Consider the following 27,500-nt stretch of genomic DNA (forward strand, 5'->3'; position numbering starts at 1 on the left):
TGGTTACTCTGGATGGACTTTCTGTTTCGTCATGTACAGTAGTAAAAGACCTTAGAGTGATTATTGACTCCAGCCTCTGATTTGATGCTCATGTAGATAATATTACTAGGATAGCCTTCTTTCATCTCAGAAATATTTCTAAGATAAGAAATATATTGTCACTACATGATGCAGAAATACTAGTTCATGCATTCGTCACCTCTAGATTAGATTACTGTAATGCCTTACTGTCTGGATGTTCCAGTAGGAACATAAACAAACTCCAGTTAGTCCAGAATGCAGCTGCTAGACTCCTAACTAGAACCAGAAGATACGACCATATCACCCCAATCTTTTGGGGCATTGGCTCCCAGTGAAATCTCGCATTGATTATAAAATACTTTTATTAACTTATAAAGCACTAAACGGTCTCGCATCACAGTATATAAGCGACCTTTTGGTTTTCTATGATCCGCCACGCCTACTTAGATCAAAAGATGCAGGCTATTTGATAATACCTCGAATAGTCAAGGCTATAGCAAGGGGAAGAGCTTTCGCTTATAGAGCCCCACTGTTATGGAACAGTCTTCCAATTAGTGTTCGGGACTCAGACACAGTCTCAGTGTTTAAGTCTAGGCTTAAAACGTATTTGTTTACTCAAGCCTGCCCTGACTAGACTTTCTATTATGCTAATTCCCAGGCCTAATAATGTTTTCTCTCCCTCTCTCCTTCTGCCGAGTCACACATGATTTTATGGAGATACTAGAGATCCTGATCCTTTCTGATCTCCGGACCTGCCTGATCCGTTTCGGATGTCCTGCCTCTGGGTGGAGCTCTAATCTACTCCAAGTCCGGACTGCTGGGACTACGGCTGCTTCTAAAGCCATAAAGACTTCATATAAGTCAATAATGAACTTTTTCACAATATCTGTTGTTACCCAGAGGAGGATGGCTTCCCTTCTGAGTCTGGTTCCTCTCAAGGTTTCTTCCTCTTAAAACATCTTAGGGAGTTTTTCCTTGCCACCGTCGCCACTCAGTGGCTTGCCCAGTTGGGATAAATTCTCACCTTTAATATCTGTATACCGTGTTGATATTTCTGTAAAGCTGCTTTGAGACAATGTCTATTGTAAAAAGCGTTATACAAATAAAATTGAATTGAATTTATTGTGCTTAACTTGCCAGACATCTGCTTTATGGCCCATCTGCTGTTATTTTAGGTTTCCTGTAGGGCTCAGATATCCAACCTTTTTTCTCCCATTATGACTGACTTCAGTATTCCCAGAGGGTCGGATGGTAGTATGGTTAACTTCGTGAGCTGGAATGTCAAGGCACTTAATCATCCTTTAAAGGAAAAGGAAGTATTTACACATCTGAAACAGCTTAATATAAATATTGCATTTTGCATGTGTGTGTATATATTATATATATATATATATATATATATACACACACACACACACACAGATACGTATGTGTGTATATATATACACATATATACACACACATACATGTGTGTATATGTATACACATATACATATATGTATATATGCATATGTACGTACACATATACATACATGTATTGTATGTATATATATCTGTATATATTGTATATATATCTACATACATACGTATGTGTATATATATACACGCATATATATGTGTATGTATATATATATATATATATATATATATATATATATATATATATATATATATATAAATAAATAATATACACTATACACATACGTATATGTATATATGAGTATATATTCATATGTACATATACATATATCCATACATACACATACATATAAACACGTGTATATATATGTACACATACACATGTATATATGTGTATACAGACGTATATACATACATATATACACACAATACACTATATATATATATACACACACACATGCATATATGTGTATATATACACACGCATATATATGTGTATATACACACATACATATGTATATATGCATATGTACATACACATATATACATACATACACGTGTGTAAATATACACTATACATATACATATATACACATACATACGTATGTATATATACACACACATACACACATACATATGTGTATATATGTATACATGTGTATATAGTCATATATACATACATATATACACATACATACGTATGTATATATACACACATACACGCACGTGTATATGTGTGTATGTATATACACACACATGTATATGTGTATACACACACGTATATATGCATATGTACATACACATATATACATACATACACATGTATATATATACACACTATACACATACATATGTATATATACACACACATATATACATGTGTATATGTATATAGAAATATATACATACATATATACACGTGTGTGTGTATATACGTATGTGTATAGTGTGTATATATGTATGTATATATGTGTAAATATGTACATACATACACACGCATATATGTATATATACACACATACATACGTATATATACATATATACACATACATGTGTGTGTATAAGTGTATATATATATATATATATATATATACACGCATATATGTATATCTATATATACACACATGCATATATGTATATATACACATACACACGTATATATACACATATATACACATACATATATGCGTGTGTATATGTATGTGTATATATATATATACACACACGCATATATGTATATGTATATATACACACATACATACGTATATATACATACACACGCATATATGTATATATACACACATACGTATATATACAGATATATACACATACATATATGCGTGTGTGTGTGTGTGTGTGTGTATATATATATATATATATATATATATATATATATATATATATATATATACACACACACACACACACACACACACACACACACACACACACACATACATACATACATATATATATATATATATATATATATAAACACACACACACACACACACACTAGGGATGTCACGATACCAAAAATCTAGTAGTCGGTACCGATAAAGTTGATACCAAGGTGTGGTTTAAAAAAAAAATCATAATAAAATAACATTTTAAAAATAAAATTAAAAACTCCTGGAGGACATCCTCCTCTGGCTAATACTGGCAGAGAGAGAGAGAAAGGGATATTTTAGTTATCAAACACTGTCTGACAATGACTAATAAAACAGTGCTAAGTGCGAATAAAAAGTGCTAAAGTGTTCTCCTAAATGCGCGCGCACACACACACACCCCTTATACTCTGAATGCAAGCATTAGTTTAAATTCACGGATATGGTGGCAGGCCAAAAAGATTTATTAAAAGCATTAACATTTCAATAATTATTAGTGACATTAGGCTACATTTTGCTGACAGGACACAGGCTGAATGGCTATGCATGGTGGCCCATTAGGAGGTAGTTTTTAACATTGCAATGCATTAGCTTCGTTAACAAATAACTGGCTAACGCAAACATTACATGGAGCATAACGTTAGCTGGTTTCACAGCCACAATGCCAACTGCCTCAAACAAACATAATATAGGAGGCGTTTCCTCGCTTTGTTTGAAATGAACGATAGCATCGGCTGCAGACCGGCAACCAATGCTACCTTTCCTCTCAACGAGTCAGGGCGGAGCTAAACTCATCACCATCTTCTGTAGTTTTTCCCGTGTGCTTGTAGGCACTCTGCTTCTTCTTCTTCTTCTTCTTTACCACGTGTGGACCGACTAAAACACTTGCGCGTATTTGCTGCCCCCTTCAGTTCCGGAAGAATTGCAACCTCGGTATCTTCATTATCTACGCTACTGCAGAAAAACAAGTACCATCAGGTTTTAAGAATTTTTGTACCGACTTGATACCAAAGTATCGGTTCTCGTGACATCCCTAATACATACACACACACACACACACACGTATCTATCTCTATATACCTATCTATCTATATACCCACACACACACATACTGTATATATATAAATTTTATTATTATTTATATATATATATATATATTTATATAGTACAATGAGCAAGAAGTGTGCACACAGTTTAAAAGTACCAGCGTTTTTGTTGTAGCAAAGACGGTCCACCACCATATAATAATATATGATCCGTGATGGTCCTTTTCTCACTTATGGACATGCAAAACAGTAGACAGGCTACAGCCAGTGACTGTATATCTGTACAGTGCACCTGTAAAATGGCCTTGTAGAGTGTAGCTACAAGACAAATGTAAACGTACATGATTATATCCACTGAATGTATGCACATACTGAATAATGCACCCTGAAATGTGCTTTGATTTTTTTTGCAGCTAGATTCTTCCTGGTGCAAATAACTGGTACAGTAGTTTGGGATAGATAATACAGATTTTTAAAAATACATGGCTAATGCAATTAACAGCAACTTTAACACATAAAATGCCTTTCAGTTTCTTTCACTGTCCCCATCATCCTCTTCATCACTGTCCTCCGCCTCTTCTGTTGTTCCATTTGCCTCGTTCATGTCAAGTAGTCCAGAGAAAAAGTCTCCTACTCCGTGAAATGCTTTATTGCTAAGTGCTTTGAGACGGCCATCTTTTTTCTTCTGCTGTCGGTAATCACTGACCCTCATGGCAGAGAGTCCTGAAATGTCCCAGAACTTGATGAGCTGGTCATGAGCACAGCTGGCAAGAAAGTGTTTGTCCCACGAGCAAGCAATTTCCTCGATGGGTTCACCAATGTGCTGCCCTACACTGCCAACAACCCGATTGGGCAAGATATTGACGGCTCTGTAAAAGAGGTAAAGTATTATAATCCAAACATCGAAGGCAAAAAAAAAGCACAGTGTGGACAAGATGTGCAACATACAATTAACACTCTTCTAAGAAAAAATTGTACATAGGCTAACCATTCTGATTATGGCAACTACTGTTTTTCAATGTCTGCATGCTGGTATAACTCTTTCGTAGGTTTGTAAGTTTTGTGTATTCATCCTATGTGAAGATAAATTTTCTGTCAAGCATTCATCACAAAACAAGGACTTTTTAAGCACCAAAATTAGATTTAAGGACATTAAGAGTGACATGTAAAGTGAAGGTCCATAAATATTTGGACACTGACAAAGTTGTTATTTTAGATGTCTACCATAGTACATTGGAGTGTATTTTAAATGATGAATATAAGCTCAAAGCAGATTGTCAGTTTTACTTTGAGGGTATCGACATCCAAATTGGGGTATAAAGATAAGACAATGGGACAGAAAATTATCCAAACCTCCGGTGTTACAGTACTGTGCCAAAGTTTTTTCACCTGCAAAGAAATGCTGTAGAGCAAAGATACCTTCAAAATAATGAAATCAAATGGTTCTACTTTTTTTTTTTTTTAAATACCATAAAGAGCAGTAAACAATAGTAACTGAAAGAAAGTCAATATTTGGTGTGACAAAAAATAAAAATAAATATAGTGGTCTCTGGTACAATTTGTGCAGTTTTATAAGGACATTACCTGGTACGTTTTATTGAGCATCTTGCTGAACCAGCCACAGTTCTTCTAGAGACTTTGACTGTCACACTTGCTTCTTATTTTTGCAGCAAAACCCAGCAGCCTTCATTGTGTTTTTTGTCTGAAAAGTGGTCTCTTATGTAATATGCTGCTTTCTTTAATGACATACAAACATTTTTCTGTAACATTTAATTTTGTACTAGATACCTAATGTTTGGGAATCTAAAATGTTTTTTGTACTGACTTGATAATGTAGAAGTAATAAAATAAAAAATCTATAACAAAGTTTGTACTAAAAAATGGTGCCCAAAACTTTTGTACAGTACTGCATCTGTTATCACCAAAAACACGTTCCTTTCAAACATCAAATTTGAAAATGGTTCAGAACATTCATGTGCTCCTTTTTCATATATTGTGTTGTTTGTGTGATAATTGCATGCTCCATGAATGTGTAATCCCCTTGTATTTTTCAAAGGCACATGGAACTCAACAACGAGGTCATGTTTGGTATTATATGCATTGTAAAATAATTCTTGGAACTTTGGAGTACGTTCTGTGAATGCATAGCACAACAGGTTCATGATCTAGGCATTTTATTATAAACATGCTAAAAGTTCCCAAATGTGCAGGCCACCCCAGGACATCCCATTGAACAACCACCAATCGCACTACTGAATGAGGAGAGTCAGGAACACTGACGTGCCTCATTATACCTCAGTTTAAACCCGGAATCTCACAAACATCTGTGAATTGGGCATTCGATTTCCATCCACCTGGCTCACTGGTCATCAACTTCAGAGTTGTTTTCAAATCTTAATTCTGGCTGATTTGCCTCAATCTCCACCAGTCTCCACCATTGCAAGACAGATACAGGAGAACTTTGAACCTTCAGTGAAGATAGCAATCATGCACAATGAGTCAAATAAGCATTGTCTATGATCTCTGGACATGCTGGCTCAACTTTCAGTGGAGAAGTTCCACTGAAAACTGTGCACAGAGCCAAAAGCTTTTATCTGTGATCCCTGGATATGCAGATGTGATACTACATCTAGATGTTCAGCATGATTACTACTTAACTGTGCCACACTGTTTCTCTGCACTCTCTTTTGATGCCCCAACTGACTTTGCTGATGTCACTTTACAGTTCAGAGCCAAAGACACCATCAGACATAGCTATAAAGCTTCTCCACCTACCTTTTAAACCATAGTTAGCTAGAATTAGTACATTAAGTAGATCCACTCTTGCCCATTTCACATAATAAGATACAAACAGGTGCCTGTGTATGTCTGCCATTAAGCTTATTTCCACTCATTATCCAATCATCTATCAATTACTTTCACTATATTTCTATACATTTTCAATTGCCTTGTATTTTGTATTATATTGATGCATAACTTTTTATTTATTATTATTAAGCTTTTTGCTTTACCTGTTTATTTCTTGTCATAAATTATTTATACAGCTATCAATAGAATCACCTAAATTGATGTAAATCAAATATCCTTCAGATACTAGGCAAATCTTATACATTTATAATTGTTAGTTTGTCTGATTATTTTGGTTCTTAAAAAAGGGGGGGGGGGGGGTGGCGATAAAGAGTGCTGTAATTCCTATACGGTTTACCCAGTTTGGATGTAAATACTGTCAAATTTTAAGATGAATGCACTTAATGCTCAATCATTATTTAATTTCAACTTCGATACACTTTGGTAAACAGCTAAAATAAAAACGGTCAATGTTTAAATATTTATGGTCATGACTTATTTTATGACAAATTGCACATTTTAAAATGTTTAAAATAAACTTTTAAAATGTATTCAAATAAAAAGAATACAAAAGTACCCACACTCAACAAGTAACAGCTGAGGATGAGTTAAGTGGTTTAGGCAAAGCTAAACTGTTACAAATTATTAGTTGAAAAATTCTTATAAACCGACAACCATTTGTTAATACGAGTTAAAAATTCTCAAACTTAAGAATGCCCTTTGTTGGTTACTACAAAGTATCTCCATCATTAATCACTGTAACTAACACAAACTACTATTCCCTTGAATGACCTTATAAATGTAAATTTCCAGAGTAGCCACACACAGTGCTCTAAAGCTGTGCTGTGAAAGTGTTGATGTTTTTTGTTGTTTTGTTTTTTTAACATGCCTTGGAGCTTCACTATTAAGCTTGACATCTATTAGGTGATGACATTTATTATGTGGCTTAAATGTTTTATACAGTTTAATTGTCATTAGTTTGTAGCTTGCTATTTTTTGTGAAAAACCAAAAACCTAGTGCAACATAAAAATTAACATAATGATAGACTAGTTCATTAAATATAGTTTTAAAAATTGGGGGACATCAAACTTGGCCAAAATAGCTTAGAAAGGAGAAGAGGAATCTATCTGAGCTATGAAATAGTAATAAAGAAGTTTAGTAACTTTGGCTTCCCATCTCAGAAAACAGGACCATAAACTGGGAAGAAAATAGTAAAAGAAATACATTATTGTGATTTCTAGGAAGTCAGCAGTTTACATGCTATTTATTTGCTTCGGTTTTGTATACTGCAGTATTTTGTCCCTCTGCATGACCCCTTACCTGATGACTCCATCCATAGAGGCAGTACACAATATGCTGTCTGTAATTGGTACAATGCAGTCCACAGACTCTGCCTGGAGGGCAAATCGATCACTAGTTGCTCCGAATCCATTCCAGTTGAAAACGTAGAGCATCCCTTCGCTGGAGCCACACACCACTTTACGGCCATGCTGTGATTCATGAAAATAAATTAGACAGATGAAGCCATCAAGTTTGTTTCTTCTTAAACATGATCCTACTAGCATTATGCTTATGTTTAGATGTTAGATGTTTATGTTGCTTTTTCATGAGCTACAGCCAACATATATGCGTATATATATATATATATATATATATATATGCGTATATATATATATATATATATATATATATATATATAGACTCTAACTGGAAAAATTAATTAAGAGGTGCGTGTGTGTGTACCTTCATAATGGACATAGAAGTGAGATCTCCATCCTGGATTTCAGAGAGCAGTTCAAATCTTCTCCTCTTTAAATTGATCACTCCCATAGTTCCATCACCACTAAAGAAAACAACCCAATAAATAAGGCAAAATCAACAGAGAAATAAAAGAGACCTGATTTGAATAACACCATTTTGTGACATCTGGAGAGACATATTTAGAAATAATTTAGGCAAATATTAAAACTGAGAGGATTCAGAATCTGTTCAGAGGCGAACAGGGTAATATAAGTTATAAGAGACTGTTTATATCAGATTCAGAAAGACTGATAACATCTTTACTAAACATATATTAACATACACATTTTTGTTACTTGTGATAACGAGCCTGTGAAAACTAACCCGCTAAATGTCTACTTTCTGTAAATAAAATGTCTTTGTTGGTTTTTTTTTATTATAACTGTTAATAGATTAAAAACATGCTCTCTACATCATGATCTTTCTCTTTTTTGGCACAAAGTAGTCCAGAAATACAAATGATGGGCCCTTATTTATCAGGATGGATATAATCGGATTTATTTGTAAATTGTTCTTAAGAAATTTGGCATCCATGAAAATCCTGTAAATTCTGAAAAACTTTTTGCATCCTACTTATGCTCCTGAGTTAGTGCAAATGTTTACGAGTAAGACGACTAACTAATATGAACCTAAATTGATCAACTTCAAATCATATGAATTGCATGGTTAACTGCACTTTTATATACAGATTATGCTATATTGTAAATTTAATCAGCTTAGTCATTTCAATTATACATCAATTTAATTACCCTTTTGTCAAAAACAGCTGTTTCATATAAACTAAAGAAAGATTAAATTTGACCACTCATTCAGTTGAGAAGTAGATTTTGCCCTTTTCAAGTTTATTCATGTTTATTTGCATTGACATGACTCATAACTTCTACTTCTGCCTTTGAGAAAATCTATTTTGCTGTTTAATCATCATTTTAGTGCTGTGAGCTTAATCATTTATGAAGTTTTATGGGTGTCACCAAATACAAATCAGCTGTGCTGTACATATGTCTGGTAATTTATGGGTGATTGGCATTTATCATCATGCATGTGAATATGAAGAAAAACAGTGCTTCCAAATCTTTTGTAAATTCAGCAGAAATTTTCAATTTAGCTTCAGTAAACATTTGCACACAACTTTATTAAAAGATTGATAAAATGAGGCCCATTCCATTTTTAAGGTGTGTTTCTTTGCTATTAACTCGGTACCTGGACGTAAGTAAAGTCCTCTTTGCTGGATCAGCAGCTATGTCACTGATGTAGTCCTCATGGTGTTTCAGGGACATGAATGAAGTGCTTTTTCTCATGTCCCACACTTTCAACGTGCCCTCATCATCCCCAGTGGCAACCACATTCTCATCAACTACCAGCAAGGCGTTAATAGGCTTGCTAGACAGAAAAATCAAGTAAGTTTACAGTATGAGTGCTTAACCTATGACCCCACCACCTAAATTGTTTTGTTTGTTTGTTTTAGAAGGCCTTGAATTATAGGCCTATGACTACTAAATTCATTAATTCATTACTGTAAAATAGTGCAAAATACAGTTTTGCCATCCTTTTTAGCATGCTCAAAAAGTGGCTAGAAGTCTCAAGGTGACATTATAAAGTAATATGCATATTCTCTGATTCAATGTGAGCATTTTGCCAATTACAAACTAGGGCATATGAGAAAGGATTATTTTCTGAACACACTTAGAAGAGAAGAGAGTAGAGTTGATTATAGATTATAATTTTCTTCTTGTATTTTAAAATGATCTAAATGGGCAGAGCTAAATGGTCCAAATTGCAATTTGGTTCATACTGTGACAACAAATCAGTAGAACAATTTTGTTTCTAAGACAATGGTTCTTGAGATATCTGCTAAAATGTAAAATTGTGTGCTGTAGCACCACCATTAGGCTGATCAGGCTCATCTCTCTTGACTGAGTACAGGAAGGGAATGCTACTTGTTGATTAAGTTTCATGCCTCCAAGTTTACAATTTTATCTGCATGATTTTTTAAGGAAGAAGAATTTTTTGGAAGGTTACAGACTCCGCAAATAACGCAATACCTGTGAGCTTTAGGAATGCGCTTAACAAGTCTTCCAGCCACAACATCCATGATGTGAACAGCCTTGTCTTTGGATACACTAAATAATTCTGGAAGAGAGAAAGGAATGTATAGGAACAAATCATCAGTACAGCATAGCATACAACAAACAAAGCTGAATTTTTTTATTTTTTTTTAATAAACAGACAGACTTTCTCCATCACTTGAGAAGGCAACACTTCTACAGGACTTCAGGTGATGTCCAGATGACCACACCTCTTTGTTCTCCCCTTCATTGCAAGAGTATCTGTATCTGCAATGTAGGAAGGGCATTTAAGTGTCACTAAAAGTTTTCAAACATTTTCAGCAGTTTAATTCTAATTAAAAAGGGGTAACTTTATTAACATAATAGTTTAGTACATGGCTGTATCAGTACTGTTTTTAACATGCATTACGATCTTGGCGGAAAAAAGAGAGAACCAAAAAGGCCTGTAAGGGTTCTTTAAACAGTTTTAGCTTAGTAAAGAAATCCTACTTGGAAGCATTCCCTCAAGGAAACCCTCTAGTTAAGGGCTCAACATGGAAGCTTTAGTGTTATAAAATACACAATCCCTGTAATCAGTCTAATCATCTGTTAAAAAAAAAGTAAGCAGTTAGTGCTCTTTCATTTCTGCTAAACTGCACTTGCTAAATACTTTAAGAACAAGTGGCTTCAGATGTTCCATAAACAGCACAAGTCAGATATCACCATGTCTGATTTAAAAGAAACACACAAATATATGTCTCCATCAACATCTCCAGCAGCAAGGATATCTTCTTTAGGATGGAATGCCAGCGAATTAATGATAGCCTCTTGCTTGATGTCTTCCGGAGTCTCTCGGATCTTCTGTGTTTGAGGTTTGGATGTTTCTTCCTAACATGGGACAGAAGACCAATGAGTACATTATGAGGCAAATATTTTTACTCATTATAATTAAGAAAACAAGCAGGACACACTGCCAGTTTTTAATACTGCATACTGTGTGCAGCAGGGCACAGCAGCTCTTTCTCCCTTACCTACTTTGACTCTTTCTTTAAAACTTTTTTACTTTTATTACTATATTTCATTACTTCAGCACCGCTAAAATAGATTGTAGCTTGTACTATTTATTGTGTAAATTGGATTACCAGTCTAGCTGTTTAACAATGTGCAAGACAAAGGACACCACAATCAAGACAAAGAATGCCACGACCACCAAACAACCTCCCGTCATGTCCTCAAATGTACCCATTCACATCTTCAAGATGGCTGTTCCCTTTCACACCTAGGCTACCCCCTCCTCCACAGGCCTCCCAGCAGCACCACCAGATCGGGGTATGACAGCCACAGCCTGCCTCTTCTCATCAGCAGACAACACAAAGACAGAGCATGATATCACTACAACTCATACACCTATGAAAACAGCATTACCACCACCACCACCACCCCCTCCCCATATCCCCAGTCATCACAATCACGACCAGCCATGTGAAACAGCACCTCACCCAGCTGACATCATTGTTTTTTGTTCGTGGAATGTATCGTTTTGAGCATTCCTAATCACCCCGCCTTTCACCCTCACTCTCTCGGTTCTTCTTCTTCTCTTATTATCTGTTAAAATAGACGTCCTTAGTTCTTATATCACTCGAACCTACATAATAGATATTTTGATTTTATGTGAGACTTGTTCCAATTGATATTCATCATTCTTTATCAATATTTCTGTGTATATATACACACACACTATGTTTTCTGTATCATTAAAATAAGAAGTTTTCACTGAACGATGTTGTCTGTGTGAGTTCTTCCCGAGCTGGGACGAGAGGAAATCAGCCAGTGCAGGGTCCAAATTCTGGTTCTGTGACTGGTATCTGACGAAGAACTTAACAGTCAGGCTGCAAGGCTGCTTGTCAGACATGATGACTAGCAACACAGGCGCACCCCAGGGAACTGTACAGTCACTGTTCTGGTTCCTATACACCTCTGGCTTCTGCTTCAATTTGGGAATGTTCCATCAACAGAAGTTCTTGGATGACTCCTCCATTGATGGGTGTATCACAGATGATAAGGAGGAGTACAGAGACCTTATTGAACGCTTCAAAGGATGGTGTGACAACAACCACCTTCAGCTCAACATTGTGAAAACCAAGGAGCTGGTGATGGACTTCCATCGCAGCAAGTGGCCCCCCACCCCTGTCACCGTAAGGAGGAAGAGAGTGGAGAAAGTGGACACCTATAAGTTCCTAGGGGTGCAAGTCAAAACAAATTGGACTGGTCAAACAACACTGAGGCCCTCTATGGGAAAGGACAGAGCAGGATGTTCTTTCTGAGGAGGCTCAGGTCCTTTAAAATGTACACTAGGCATGTACACAGAAGCCTAGTGGTGGCTATTGTTATCTTCTTGGCTATGGTGTGCTGGTGAGGTGGCATTGGGACTTGTGGTGCCAACAAACTGAGCAAGCTGGTGAGGAAGGCCAGCTTTGTGTGGGATGGAACTGGACAGTGTGGAGGCAGTGACTGAAGAGGATAAGAAGGAAGCTGAAAGCTATCATGGACAAGCCTTCTCATCCTCTTTATGCTGAGCTGAGGATGCTCAGTTAGTTAGTTACAGTTACATTTATATAGCGCTTTTCTAGACACTCAAAGCGCTTTACATAGTATGGGGGGGGGGGGGTCTCTTCAACCACCACTAGGGATGACACGGTTATCGGTTTCTGGATAAACCACGTTAAAATTCCCAGATGGTTAGTATTACCATGTCACATTTAATTATCATTAAAACCAGGTGCGATTATCGTGATTTGTACAACTTGCGGTAAAACCTGTCCACACACACCCAGCAGGTTGGAAATTCTCCCGAGCACTGTCACTGCCTTCCGCCATGTTCTCTAACTGAACGAAATGATTTTTATTACTATAAAATAAGCAAAACGGTGCCACAGTGGGCAAGTGCGTCAAATATAAAACTTGAGATGGTTTCAGTATGTGTATCAGCACCTTTTGTACATTTCCAGCACATTTTAACAATACCGTGATAATACTGATAATCCATTACATACCGTTATATCTCTAACCACTAGTGTGTAGCATCCATCTGGATGATGCGACGGCAGCCATTGTGCGCCAGAACGGTAACTATTAGTGGAGAGGAGAGAGTGAAGTAGCCAATTCAGAGATTGGGATTATTAGTGGGCCATGACAGGGAAGGGCCATTGGGGGAATTTCACCAGGACATTGGGGTATACCCCTACTCTTTTATGATGTGTCCTGGGATTTTTATTGACCACAGAGAGTCAGTACCTCAGTTTAATGTTTCATCTGAAAGATGGTGCTGTTTTTACAGTATACTCACTATAATGGGGCATTAGACCCCACACAGACCACAGGGTGAGCACCTCCTGCTGGCCTCACTAATACCACTTTCAGCAGCAACTTTAGTTTTCCCCAGGAGGTCTCCCATCCAGGTACTGGGTTAGGGTTAGGCAGACTCAACCCTGCTTAGCTTCAGTGGGAAACCAAGTAAGAACTGCAGGGAGATATGGCTCTGGAATATGCTCAGGTGCAGGTTCAGCCACATTATGCATCTTTTAAAAGAAATAAGGACGTTCAGTCAGGAGAGGAATGCGGATGTTTGGTGTGTCTGTGTTCGTGTGGTGATGATTAAGTAACGAATGTTTTCTTAGTGCTTGAGTGAACTCACTGATTGTTTATACTGTGTACGAGTGAAATAAGTGAGTAATTGAAATGAAGCATTTTTCTTAAGAAGTGTTCCTATCGTTGTGTTTAGGTATGCTATTGTGTTGTCCCATTCCTGTCTTGCCTTATATGTTGTGGCTTAGTGTACGCCTTATTTGGATATATTACAACCGATTGTAAATAGGTATTTTCTTGGTATCGCGAAAGCTGTAGGGGTTGAGTGCCATTTATTTTGAGTCACTCTGTTTTGAATCAGTAAGGGAGTTAGGTTTGACTCTGTATTTTGTTTTGAAGTACCTTTACTGTTGTTGGGTTATTTAAATTGATACGGGTCAAGATAGCACCTGTTTTGTTTATTATTTTGGCCTTTCCCAGCCCTGAAGAGATTTGCTTGTCTTGAGATTATTTCATTCTTGTCACTGTTAAATTGGCAAAGAGATCAAAGATTTGAACGAAACATGTGTCAACCTCATTATTATGATTATTAGTTATGTTATTACTTTTTATGTTACACCTCAACCCTAGATCGGGGTCGTAACATTTGTCCTTAAGTTTCCTTTTGGTTTTATGTCTTATTGCATACTGCCAAAAATACGGGTTAATATTATAGTCATCATGCGTGCCAATGAAATATATTTGTATCATAATGACTAACTGTAGGCTAACTGCTATATGTGACGTTTGCTTTATTTTACCTTTCACTTCTGCACAACTACAAGGACAGTGGGAAAGTTTTCCTTTAGCTCAACCGGTACGGAACTGCTAGAGGATGCTGTCAGCAACACCATCGACATGGGTTTAATTCCCAGCGAGCACCACACACTCATTAAATGTACAATTTCCATATTCCTCAAGTCATTTTGGAAAAAGAGTCTGCTAAATGACTTATATTTATGAACTCCACAAATGTAGGACAGTGATGTTAATTCTAACATAAAGAGTATTCCTAGCACTCATTATGAAGGGAAATAAGTATTGAACGTGTCAACATTTTTTTCAGTAAATATATTTCCAATGAGGTTCTTCACATGAAATTTTGACCATACATCAGTATTAACTCAAGAAATCCACAAATATAAAGAATTCCCAATATTAAAGTCCATAAATAAAGTTGTGTGTAATAAAGTGGAATGACACAGGAAAAAAGTATTTAACATGCTAAGTGAAATTTATTTAATACTGATACACACATATATGAATATATATACATATATTACCAGTTTGATATTCAGTGATGAAGCAGAAATGCTTTTGTTTGTGGTGAGTGAATGTGAGCCTAACAGGAGGCTTTTTAGAATTCAGTCAATGTGAATTAATAACATTCAATAAGTTAAGAAATCTTACTTTAATCTTCAGAATTTAATTAATGTTCATTTGGGTATTTTATATATTTATTTTATATATTTATTATATATATATATATATATATATATATATATATATATATATATCTTTTGCAACAACAAAATTAATTTTAACATATAATTCTAGGTAAGATAACATCACTATCTCTGACATTATGTATAATTGTAAAACTACTGAATTTACCCCCTAGTATATAGTTTAACCTTCTACTGTTCTCTACTTTGGCAATTTAGTTATATTTTACAGCTATCAAAGCATCAACTTCTACTTCTTTTTGCAAAAAAGGGTTACAATGTCATCCATATCTAGACGGTTAGCTATTCATCTCTATGTGAAAAGCAACACAAAAGAAACATGCAGCAGTGGTGTCAGTGAGTCACCAGCTTGATGCAGTTATTGCAAGCAAGGGATATGCAACCAAATAAGTTTTATTTACTTTAATTTACTTTAAGACTCTTAGTGTTCCATTATTTTTGCTCACATAAAAATTGGGTGGTCTGCCACAAAAGGTTCCAAGTTAACACACATACATTCATGTGAAGAAATAAGTACACCCCATGGAAAGTGATGGCTTTTTTAACATATTTGAACAAGCAAACATTTGATCATCTTTGAAACAGCCTCAACCATGGCACCAATATGTAATAACCACCTCTTTCCCCCCTCCTTTACAGATTCCACATTCTCTTTGTGGGAAAAGAAGGGTCTGAAATGCTTTGAGGATCTTTTCATTAATAATTTTTCTGAGTTGTCCTCGTCATTCAGTCTGCCTCCGTCTCACCTATTCCGTTTCTTTCAAATTAGGTATTGTGTCTCCTCCCTATTCGCTGGTTTTCCCTCCTTACCTACAAAGTCTGCATGGGAAGAGGTGTTCAAGCTGAATCCTCATAAGGGTGGCATTATCTCACGGATATATGCAACGATCTGGTCACAAGACGATTTTTACAATATCAAAACCATTAGTGCTTGGGAAGAGGAATTGGGCCTGGAGCTTGAGGATGATTACTGGGGCAGAGCGTTAGATAATATACGTACCACCATGTCCTGTGCTAGACTTAGTTTCATACAATCCAGCCAAAAAAAGCAGTAACTTTGTTAATGTCAGACTGTACATACTGTATCATGAGTGAATGATTAAGTTTGAAAAGTGAAAATGAGTAATCTATGTACATCCTTGCAAATGAATATAATTAGGGCTGCAACTATCGATTGTTTTCGTAATCAATTAATCTGCTGATTTTAATTTTTTTTTGATAAATCTTATAAAAAAAAATTTCAGGTGTTGTTTCCTATTGCCAAATGTATAAAGATGCTTATCAGATCAGGCTTGTACTTGTGGTTTGTAAAAAAAACTGTTTCATTTGAGACAATACTACCTTTCTGAAATACATACACTACGCACCATGTAATCTACTGTCCAGTGTAAGTGTACAGTACATCATTTGGGACAAAACTTTGGCTTGTACTCTCCAATACATGTTTTTGGAACAGAAGTAATGCAATGAGCCATGCGCAGACCAAATAATCGATAATGAGATTCACTGACCACATAACCGTTTATTATCGATTTTATCGATTAGTTGTTGCAGCTCTAAATGTAATGTACGCTTCATCATGCAGAGTTAGGCTTGGAAAGATCTGATAAGTGTAACCCACTAGAAAATGTATACAAATAAATATTTTAAAACCGAACTTAAAATAATATAGATTCATTAAAAATAAATCAGGATGTAAACCACTATACTTTCAAATACGTTATTTGAACCAGTTAAAATGTTTCATGTAGATAATTTCGACCAATTAACACCATTCTACACATAGAGCCTGCCTTGATTGACAGGTGACAGCGGGAGAGTTTTTTTTACTGCGCAGACGGCACACACAGCCAAAGCGAGGAGAGAAAAGGAGACAGAAAAAAATAGGAAAAGCCTAAATTATAATTATATATTATAATTAACTGTTTGAAAGAGTGAAAGCAAAAGTCAAAATAATACTACTGCCAGTTGGAGTGCTGAGGAACTTCTGTTTGTAGTTTTATCCAACGTGAAACTTGGTGAGTTAAGTTTAGAGTTAATTAGGTGCTGAGTGCTATGCTAAGCGAATACAGCTATGACGCAGCATGTTGCATTTCTTGTTTTTTTTCTTCTCTTTCATTTAGCCATGTAAATAATGTCAATTCAAATTTAATTCCAAAAGTGTTTTGAGTCACATTACTTCTGAGTTATTAAATTGTTAAACTGCATTGTATAAATGTGAGTTATATTCAGTTGTGTCAAGTGTTAGTTGTTAACGTGTTTCAATGCACGTAGCTTTTGCTCCATTTTGTTTGAGTTGTATAAAAAGGATACTGGCTGTAATTTATAATTTAAAATACTTAAACCATGGTGTGTAATATGTATATGCTTTGTACATAGATTTCATTTTGTTTTATTTTGACACTGTTTATACAGGTCAATCAGGTTTTTTTTTTATTCCATGGGAAGAAGTTTACAACAATTTTTCAACAGTTTGATAGCGAGCCACCCAACCAGAACCACTGTGTCTTGAAGGATGGTATTTTTATTTTATATTATTTTGGTTTTTCTGCAAAGGACTACAAATGAAAATACTCTAGAGGAGTGCCTTCATTCAGAGTAAAAGTAATTGCAAAGACATTTTAATCCTGGATGTGATTTTATTTTATTTAAGTTTTGTTATATTCCATGTATGTATATATTTTATCTTAGGCTTAACTTAGAGGGTGCACCCTAGGGTATTATATATGTATTGTACATGTTTAATTTCTCTCACTCTAAATTGTATATAAATCATTTTATATTTACCTTATCAGTTGTGCTGTCACTGTTATTGTTTCAATCCACTACCTCCTACGTACCCTTTAGTCTTCTGAAATCTGGTTTACACATCATCTATATAGTACATATTTAATATATGCTACATAAGCATCTTTATACATTTGGAAATAGGAAACAACACTGAAGAAAAAACTTTTACTGTAGAAAATGCGATCAACTATTGATCAAATCATCAACACACCTAAAATGAGTAATAATAACCAAGTTATGAAAATAAAGAATTTTTTTAGAATTTTAGTAATTTTCACCAACAGTGAAACTGAACGAGTGGTGCAAGGCATATGTCAAAGTTCGGCCACTGCAAGCAACCAGAACAGCTTTATTCCTCATTGGAAAATATTCTACAAGTGTCCAGAATAGTGGCGGCATGAACACCATTCTTCAAATGGTGGATATTCCCAGCGCTGTCTAACATGCTGGTCCAAAATTCTCCCATAAGTGTTCAACTGGGATTAGATCTGGTGCATGTGAAGGCCATAACATTATTTACATCATGAAAAAGTATTTGCCTATTGTGTTTCTTCTACTGTTGCATATTTGTCACACTTGTTTCAGATCTTCAAACAAAATGTAAAATAAGGGAAAGACAACCTGAGCAAACACAAATGATAGTTTTTAAATGAGCGTTTAATTTCTTACACACTCAGACTTCATTACTGGCAGTCCTTCTGAATCTAAACATCACTTAAATAGAACCTTTCCATCAAAGTAAGTAGGCTAAAAAGGTCTCAACAATCATTTTTAGCATAGGGGGGAAAAAAATCCAGAAGAGAAGTTGATTTTGACCGTGGCGTGACTTGGTGCTAGATGGGTTGGTCTGAATATTTCTACAACTGTTGATCTCCTGGGATTTTCACACACAATAGTCTCTAGAGTTTTCTCAGAATGGTACAATAAAGAAAAACATCCAGTGAGTGGCAGTTCTGTGGATGGAAATGTCTTGTTCATGAGAGAGGTCAACAGAGAATGTCCAGACTGGTTTGAGCTGACAGAAACGCTACAGTAACTCAGATAACCACTCTGTACAATTGTTGTGAGCAGAAAAGCATCTCAGAATGTGCAACATGCCAAACTTTGAGGCAGATGGGCTACAACAGCAGAAGACCATATCGAGTTCCACTTCTGTCAACCAAGATCAGTTGAGGCTGCCATGGGCACAGGTTCACCAAAACTGGACAGTTGAATCTCGATTTCAGCTGTGGAGCACAGTTGGTAGGGTCAGAAATTGGTGCCAACAGCATGAATCCATGCACCCAACCTGCCTTCTGTCAACATTCCAGGCTGGTGGAGGTGGTGTAATGGTGTGGGGAATGTTTTCATGGCACACTTTGGGCTCGTTAAAACCAATCAATCATTGCTTGAATGCCACAGCCTACTTGAGTATTGTTACTGACCATGTGCATCTCTTCATGTCCACAATTTACCCATCGTCAAATGGCTACTTCCAGCATGAAAATGCACCATGTCACAAAGCAAGTCATCTCAAACTGGTTGCATGAACATGACAGTGAGTTCACTGTTCTTAAATGGCCTTCCCAGTCACCGGATCTGAATCCAATTAGGGCTGCAACTAACGATTATTTTCATAATCGATTAGTTGGCCGATTATTTTCCCCCGGTTAATCGGATGGCGGGCAAACTTTCAGTACCATTTTGTTCGCATATTTAAAATAAAATCCACAAACTGAGTGTTACAAATAGAAACTTCAGACTAAAACTTTACAACCGTTTGTCCAATTATATAAGACTGAAAAGAACTTATTTATTTAAATGAAATGATTCATTTAGGACTGTAGTTTAATTCAGTGCTTTTTGTGCATCCATATATAAGCTAAACTAACATATACACACACACACATATATATACACACACACACACACATATATATATATATATATATATATATATATATATATATATATATATATATATATAACAAAATGTTATATAATATAACTTATGCATTACTTTTTATGGATGCACAAAAGGCACTGAATTAAACTACAGTCCTAAATTAATAATAAAAACTCCCTATCACTGCACCTTATGATTTCTGTTACTCACTGTCTTTAGGCATATTGTTTTACTTCTGTTTACTTTTGAGCAGTGTTTTAATTAGACATTACAGATCTTACTTGCTTTCCCACTGTGTATCACCGTGCGTGAGGAGCAACGTGGCCTTGTTACTAATATATCACTCCCGTTATAATAAACGACAGAATTTACACTGCAAGCGCAAATACAGCATATACTGACAATAAACTTAAATTAAACTAAACCTTTTAAGCAACTTGCACCAGTTTCCCCAAAACCCTTACACAGTGGAGTATTTAGGATATAAACATAAGTTTGTGCTCGTGCATCACTGTTTGATCTCCGCGGTGTTTAATATAAAATCCCCTGCCTTAGAGGACTTTCTTCCTCAGTCTCTTGACAATTTCGGCTCCGTCTGATGGTGAGGTCATGTTGGGAATAAAATGTAACGTCGACATAAACAGTAAACTGAAGAAAGTTTTTTCGAATTGTCGGTGACTCTGGGTGTGCTAGCGTGCATATGACGTCATGCGCCATCGACTAGGAAGTGGCTTATACTTCCGGTTAGTAAAAAAATCCGCAAGTGTTCCATTTGAGATGATATTACCTTTCTAAAATTCACACACTAGACGGTAGAGTACAACATTTGGGACACAACTTTAGTATTTACTCTCCGAAGCGTGTTTTCGGAAGAATGAGTAAATGGGCCCCGAATAAACGTAATGAGTAAATGGGACCCGTGCCCATTTACTAACTAATCGATAATCAGATTCGTCAATTTTCATAATCGATTATTATCGATTAGTTGTTGCAGCTCTAAATCCAATAGAACACCTTTGGGATGTGGATGAATGGGAGATTCACAACATGAAAGTGCACCTGAAAAATCTGCAGGAATTGCATGATGCAAACATGTCAACATGGAACAGAAACTTAAACGAATGTTTCCAACATTTTGTGGAATCCATGACAAGAAGAATTGAAACTGCTTTGAGTGCAAAGGGAGGCCCTACACAGTATTAGTATAGTATTCTTAATAAAGTGATCGGTGAGTGTATATCAGTCTGCAAAGGGTTGCAAAGTGATTTCTAAGGCTGTGGGACTCCAGCACACCAGACAGAGTCATTATCTACGAAAAGAGAAAACATGGAACAGTGTTGAATCTTCCCAGTGGCCTACCAAAATTCCTCCAAGAGGTCAACAACAACTCATCCAGGAAGTCACAAAAGAAAGAAGAACATCTAAGGAACTTCAGGCCTTGTTTGCCTTAGTTATGCATTCATATTTCCACCATTAAAAAGAGAGGTGCATAAAAGCTTGCTTTACATTTGCCCAAAAAGATACACTTGATGAATCCCAAGTCTTTTGGGATAATGTTCTCTGGACTGATGAGTCGAACATGGAACATTTAGAATACATTAGTCTAGAGCTGCAACAACTAATCGATAAAATCGATAATAATCGATTATGAAAATCTTGGTCAACGAATCTCATTATGGATTAGTTGGTCTGCGTGCGGCACGGGGTAGATTTACTCATTACGTTATTTCTGTACTAAAAACATGCTTCGGAGAGTAAATACTATAGTTGTGTCCCAAATTAAGTATTGTACACTTACACTATGCACTCTGCACTACCATCTAGTGTGTGGATTTTAGAAAGGTAATATCATCTAAAATGGAACACTAGCGTTTTTTTTTTTACTAACCGAAAGTATATGCTGCTTGGTACATGACATCACACGCATGTAATGCGACGGCACTAGTTTTAGCCTAATACCCAGAATCATGACATTCTTTTCTCTCAATGACCATCAGACGGAGGTGAAATCGTCAAAAAAATTGTCAAAAAAAATTAAATAAAAGTACGACCTCCAAGTCCTCTAAAGCAGTGGAGCATTTTATATTGAACACCGCAGAGAAGATTTATAAACTTTATAAAGCGGAGTTGTGTAGCACCAGCACGACAGTGATGCTGTCACGAGTTGCTTAAAGGTTTATTTTAAGTTAAGTTTATTGACATTATATGCTGTATCAGTGTAACTTATGCTCTTTATTATAATGGAAGTGATCTATTAGTAACAAAGCTGCGTTGCTCCTCACGTGCAGTGTAGACGCTGTGATACAGAGTGTAGCGAGAGTAAGATCTGTAATGTCTAATTAAAACAAAATTATTTATGCATTTTTTTATGGCACTGAATTAAACTACGGTCCTAAATTAATAATATATATTATGATTGTGTGTGTGTGTATTGGGTTATTTTAGTCTTATATCAGTCTTCAGACAAACAGTTGTGTAAAGTTTTAGTGTGAAGTTTATATTTGTAACACTCAGTTTGTGGATTTTAAGTAAACGAAAAAAATGGTACTGAAAGCTTGCTCCGCCCCATCCAATTAATAAAAAAATAATCGGCCAATTTATCAATTATGAAAATAATCATTAGTTGCAACCCTACATTAGTCCCATCAGATCTGGCAATACAGCATTCTACAATAAAAAACATCATGCCATAATGGACAGAACCATGACAATCTGAAGCTCAGTAGCAGTTGGCTTATGCAGTAAGACATCAACCTCTAGTAAAAGAGCAAGTCCACCTATGAATGGCTCAAAATAAACAAAATTAAGGGCTAGTCAAAGTCATGACTTAAACCTCATTGAGATGCTGTGGCAGAACCTTAAATGGGCAGTACATGCTTTAAAAACTCTCCAATGTGGTTGAATTAAAGCAATTCTGCAAATAAGCGTGGGCCAAATTCATCCACAGTGATGGGAAAGACTGATCTCCAGTTATTAGAAGCATTTAGTTGCAGCTGTTGATGCTAAAATAACACAACCAGTTAAGTATAGTGGGCAATTACATTTTCCGATCGGTCATGTGTCTTGCAGGACCCTTTTCCTTCAATAAAAGAAATGATCATTTAAAAACTGTTTTTCATTTCCTCATGTTCTCCTTGTCTTATATTAAATTTTGTATGAGAAGCGGAAAACATTTAGCGTGACAAATCTACAAAAACAGTGGAAATCGGGAGGGGACAAATACTTTTTCAAACTCATCAAACCATTCAGTGAGCCCTGCATAGGGCAGGCAGGAAGAGGTCACTCCCATCAGAATACAAATGTTTAATCATAAGATTAAAAAAAAAAACCCTTTTCCATCTTTTTTCCAGTTTTCCCCTTTAATTTGTCATCCGTCTATATGAACACAAAATAATTCTTGTAAATAAAACAAGTCATGAATATAAATACAAGCGTAATATATAGCAGCGAGAAATAGCGATGATAGGTTCCCTGAGGATAATAGACGCGTTTAGCCAAAAAGAGCCCGCGGTATTCAACAGCAATACACCGTTGGTTGCTCTCAATTTTCAGTGGACACCTAGTGCATTTCATAGGGTGCAGATTACTTCATAATATGATGCCAAATTTAGTACAGTTGTGCAAGCACACACATTTGTGATGACCCTTATTCTATATTGCTAGTCGTTTATTGCACGCCTTCAGAATTAGGTAGCAGCATGGGGCGTCTACATACATTACAGTGTTGTTAAGAATCAATTAAACTGACTAAAAACTTACATTTTCTTGTAAAACGCTGAGCATTTCTTCCTCTAGTGAAATCTCGTGTTTCAGCTCTGCAGTCGCCATCATTTTCTTCTTCTTCTTCTTTTTGTTTTAATGGCGGTTGACAAACCAACTTAAGGTGCATTACCGCCACCTACTTGACTGGAGTGTGGGCAGTAGATTAGCTGTCTCTACTGCACAGTTCCCACAAGGTCTATCTTTATTTTCTGGTTTGTAGCCCTTCCTTTCACCAGACACTTTCTTTACTGCTTCCGCATACGTTATTCCTTACAATGTCTTCACTCGTTGCACCTCCACTGCCTTCTTGCTGGCTTCACAGCCACAGTAAGCTGAGCTGTGCTCTTCTCCACAACTGCAGCATTTGAGCTTTATTCCTTCTCCACACTTCCCGTACTCATGTTCGCCTGCACACCTACCACATCTCTGTTTGCCCTTACATATTGCTGCTACATGGCCATACTTTTGGCATTTAAAGCATCTCAGTGGTGGAGGAATATATGGTCTGATCATCTCAGTGGTGGAGGAATATATGGTCTGATCTCATAGCTCATATAGCCTATGTACACCTTACTTGGCAGTCTAGATTCGTCAAACTTAATCATCACAGCCAAGCTGTCGCATTTCTCCCCATTTCTAGTTGTTTTAAGACCTTTTGCTTCTAGTACTTTTGCCCCCGAGACATTGTCTTTTATCTGTTCCCCTGTAACACCTGTAGGTATCCCTGAGATGACTCCTCAAACCCATTTTTTATATCCAATCAATGAACAATGAACTCTCTTACCATCTATTTTATTCAGTTGCATGGCTTTCCCTTGCTGGGCTTTATTTCTACAACTAATCAGTAGTGATCCACTTCTCAATATTTTGGCACTTTTGACCTCACCCAGTAGTTTGCCTATCGATTTTGTTAGCTGAACCGAATTCCACTCACCAAACCTTGTCTCTTCTTGAGATAATTTTATAATTACCTTGTGTCCCTCTTCCTGTTTTGTTGCTAAGCTAACACTTTGCTCGCTATCTGTTTCCTCAGTGTAAGACATTCTCTTTTCCATTTTTTCCGTTTTCTCGATCGTACTATGTTCCATACACTCCTATCTCTCCCGCCATCTTCTTCAAACCCCATCTCACTTCCTGACTCGTCACTTCCTGACTCGTCATCTCCTGCCCAGTCACAGTCCGTTCCTAAGCTCTGCTCTACAGACGTCCAGTCACCATGTTGTTTGAAGGCTGAAATAATAAGCTTCCAGGTTAAAGGTCTTCAATCTACGGTGGCCTGAATGACGCAAGGAGACGAAATTTTGCTACGAGGAAGACTTGATTGCAAAATGATCAAAGTTTTTATATAACCATATATTTCAATCTCATAAGTAATCAAGTGTCATAATGAATATGTAATTGAAGAGTAAATGCAATAGACATAGTTCGAGTCAAACCACAAAGCAATAATTTATATAACGCTGCTCTATATGTAAAGTAATATTTACTCATAGATGTCATCCAGAAATGTCTCTGCGAAAAAAAAAAAACCCCCAACTAAACACACGGAATTTCACATTGTCTTACTGAGATTTAACGATTTTTGGAACCAAAATCGTTCCAGAACGTTGCAGAGAGTATTTTTTTTTTAAAAGACAGGTTTTTTTTTGTGTGACAACCTTAACCTATACAGATGTTCTCTAAAGCTACTTTTTAGGTTTTTTTTTTTTTTTGGTAAGCAAAAGCTAATCTTCCCAACTAACCCACTAAAGTTGTGTGACAACCTAAAGAGAATCTATACAGAACATTCTCTAAAGTTTATTTTTAGGTCAATTTAGAGAATTGACATTTCCTCCAGCAGGGCACTGGCCTGGACCAGCTGAAATCTGATTGGGCCCTGAAGTGCCCCGTCCTGTCAATCATCGCTGATCTACGTCAGAGCACGCCATCAGTTTAATTGGTTCGTTTGAAATTCAACCAACCAGGCCCGGACTATTAATTAATTAATTAATTAAATCTATAATTATTATTTTATATTATTGCATGTCCAATGTACTCAAGTGAACCTTTCTGAATTCGGCATTCGATAATAAATCTCTAGCCTAATAAATCATGAATCTATTAGTTTACTATTACTGTATTACTCTCGTCACTCAAAATATACAAAAGGACAGCATTACAAAGTAGCAGACAAATATCCAAATTTGTCAGTACATTTAGGGAGCCGTCTATGTTGTTAATATGTTGGCTTGAGAAAGCCAACATACTGATCTACTGTTTAAGCTATGCTACCCAGCCTACCTGACTACCTTTGTAATTACCCTTATCAGTAGATAGAACTAATAAAACAATCTAATTAGTAAATAGGTAAGATGAACACCAGCTTGACTGGGAAATCAGCTGACCCACCATTTAAAACCATCTGAATACCAGCTTTGCCAGGCTGGGAGACCAGCTGACCGACCCACCCACCATCTAAAACATCTGAACACCAGCTTTGCCAGGTTGGGAGACCTGCTTGACCAACTTGGCCAGGCTGGGAGACCAACTTAAACCAGCAAAGACCACTCAACCAGCCTAGGCTGGCTTTAGCTGTTTTTTTCAGTAGGGGAGGTAGTACGTAATACAGCTGTTAATGGAGTAATTGTAAAGTAGACCATTTTATTTCTACTCTGTTTGTGGTAATCCACCACTCTGTATTTCTACTTCCATGGAAAGTTGTGGAAACGCAAAAATGAAGTCAAGAAACGCAAAATTTATACACACGTTTATTCGTCTGTTGTCTACTTCGGTATTGCAAACTGTGAAAGCGTCACACTTCTCTACACCAATAAGCTCAGCTTTATCATAAACGCATAACCGTTAAGGCGCCCCGACGTGTCGCCCCTTCCCATCGTCCAGACTGCACTCTGGGGTACTTGGAAATTACTCGCGTCACTCTCTTGTGTCACGTGACGGTTATAGATCCAAAATGGCTGCTGACAACCTCCCATCTGAATTTGACGTTATCATCCTTGGGACAGGTAGGAAAGAGTGTTAGGAAAAGAAACATCATTGTAGTGACTTTTAAACACATAACGTGTGCTCTAATAGAAATAGGTTGGGAGTTTTGATCTTTAATCACAAACAGGAACCACGCTACGCTATCAGTGTGTTTAGACTGGGTTGCTAGCTAATGCTAATGATTTCTAGAGAACCAAATGACTAGGCGGTGTTGACACAGGAAAGCATATTCATCGCCTTTGTACGATACGACGCCACAAAACCAACATTTCAGCGTGATATGCGATTATATCTAGATGGAATCTGTGAGTTTAAAACGCGAACATATTGATTTATAGACTAGTAATACAATTTAGTATATGTAGTCAAGTGGGCTACGGTTGCTAGTTAGTTTGGGCCTTTCTGCACTGTACATAATGTAGTG

The 27,500-nt window shown here is 36.5% G+C and overlaps 2 protein-coding genes across 2 annotated transcripts in view; one reads left to right on the plus strand and one right to left on the minus strand.

Annotated features, from left to right (window-relative positions):
• Positions 1-3,990: 3,990 nt before the first annotated feature.
• On the minus strand, positions 3,991-25,630 carry wdr55 (WD repeat domain 55). The gene is made up of 8 exons (XM_053648349.1): positions 24,092-25,630; positions 11,316-11,455; positions 10,755-10,855; positions 10,565-10,652; positions 9,723-9,902; positions 8,466-8,565; positions 8,043-8,212; positions 3,991-4,743 (listed from the first exon to the last, which is right to left on the minus strand). Exons 1-8 carry the CDS (start codon positions 24,161-24,163, stop codon positions 4,401-4,403), a joined length of 1,194 nt encoding a protein of 397 aa, XP_053504324.1. The 5' UTR covers positions 24,164-25,630; the 3' UTR covers positions 3,991-4,400.
• A 1,393-nt stretch (positions 25,631-27,023) lies between these two features.
• chm (CHM Rab escort protein) overlaps positions 27,024-27,500 on the plus strand; it is a 92,404-nt gene continuing 91,927 nt past the window's right edge. Inside the window, exon 1 of the mRNA XM_053648342.1 lies at positions 27,024-27,096. Coding sequence (XP_053504317.1) covers positions 27,045-27,096 — 52 coding nt within the window. The 5' untranslated portion in view covers positions 27,024-27,044. The remainder of the gene's footprint in view (positions 27,097-27,500) is intronic.

Source organism: Ictalurus furcatus, chromosome 18, assembly GCF_023375685.1.
Source record: "Ictalurus furcatus strain D&B chromosome 18, Billie_1.0, whole genome shotgun sequence".
NCBI lineage: Eukaryota > Metazoa > Chordata > Actinopteri > Siluriformes > Ictaluridae > Ictalurus > Ictalurus furcatus.

Excerpts from the sequence above, each read along its gene's own strand:
- wdr55 (XM_053648349.1), bottom strand. The coding sequence starts at position 24,163 with ATGATGGCGACTGCAGAGCTGAAACACGAGATTTCACTAGAGGAAGAA. Across the intron at positions 10,653-10,754 it reads CTTCTCAAGTGATGGAGAAA|AATTATTTAGTGTATCCAAA; the intron begins GTCTGTCTGTTT and ends TCTCTCTTCCAG. Across the intron at positions 8,213-8,465 it reads CTTCTATGTCCATTATGAAG|CATGGCCGTAAAGTGGTGTG; the intron begins GTACACACACAC and ends CATGAATCACAG.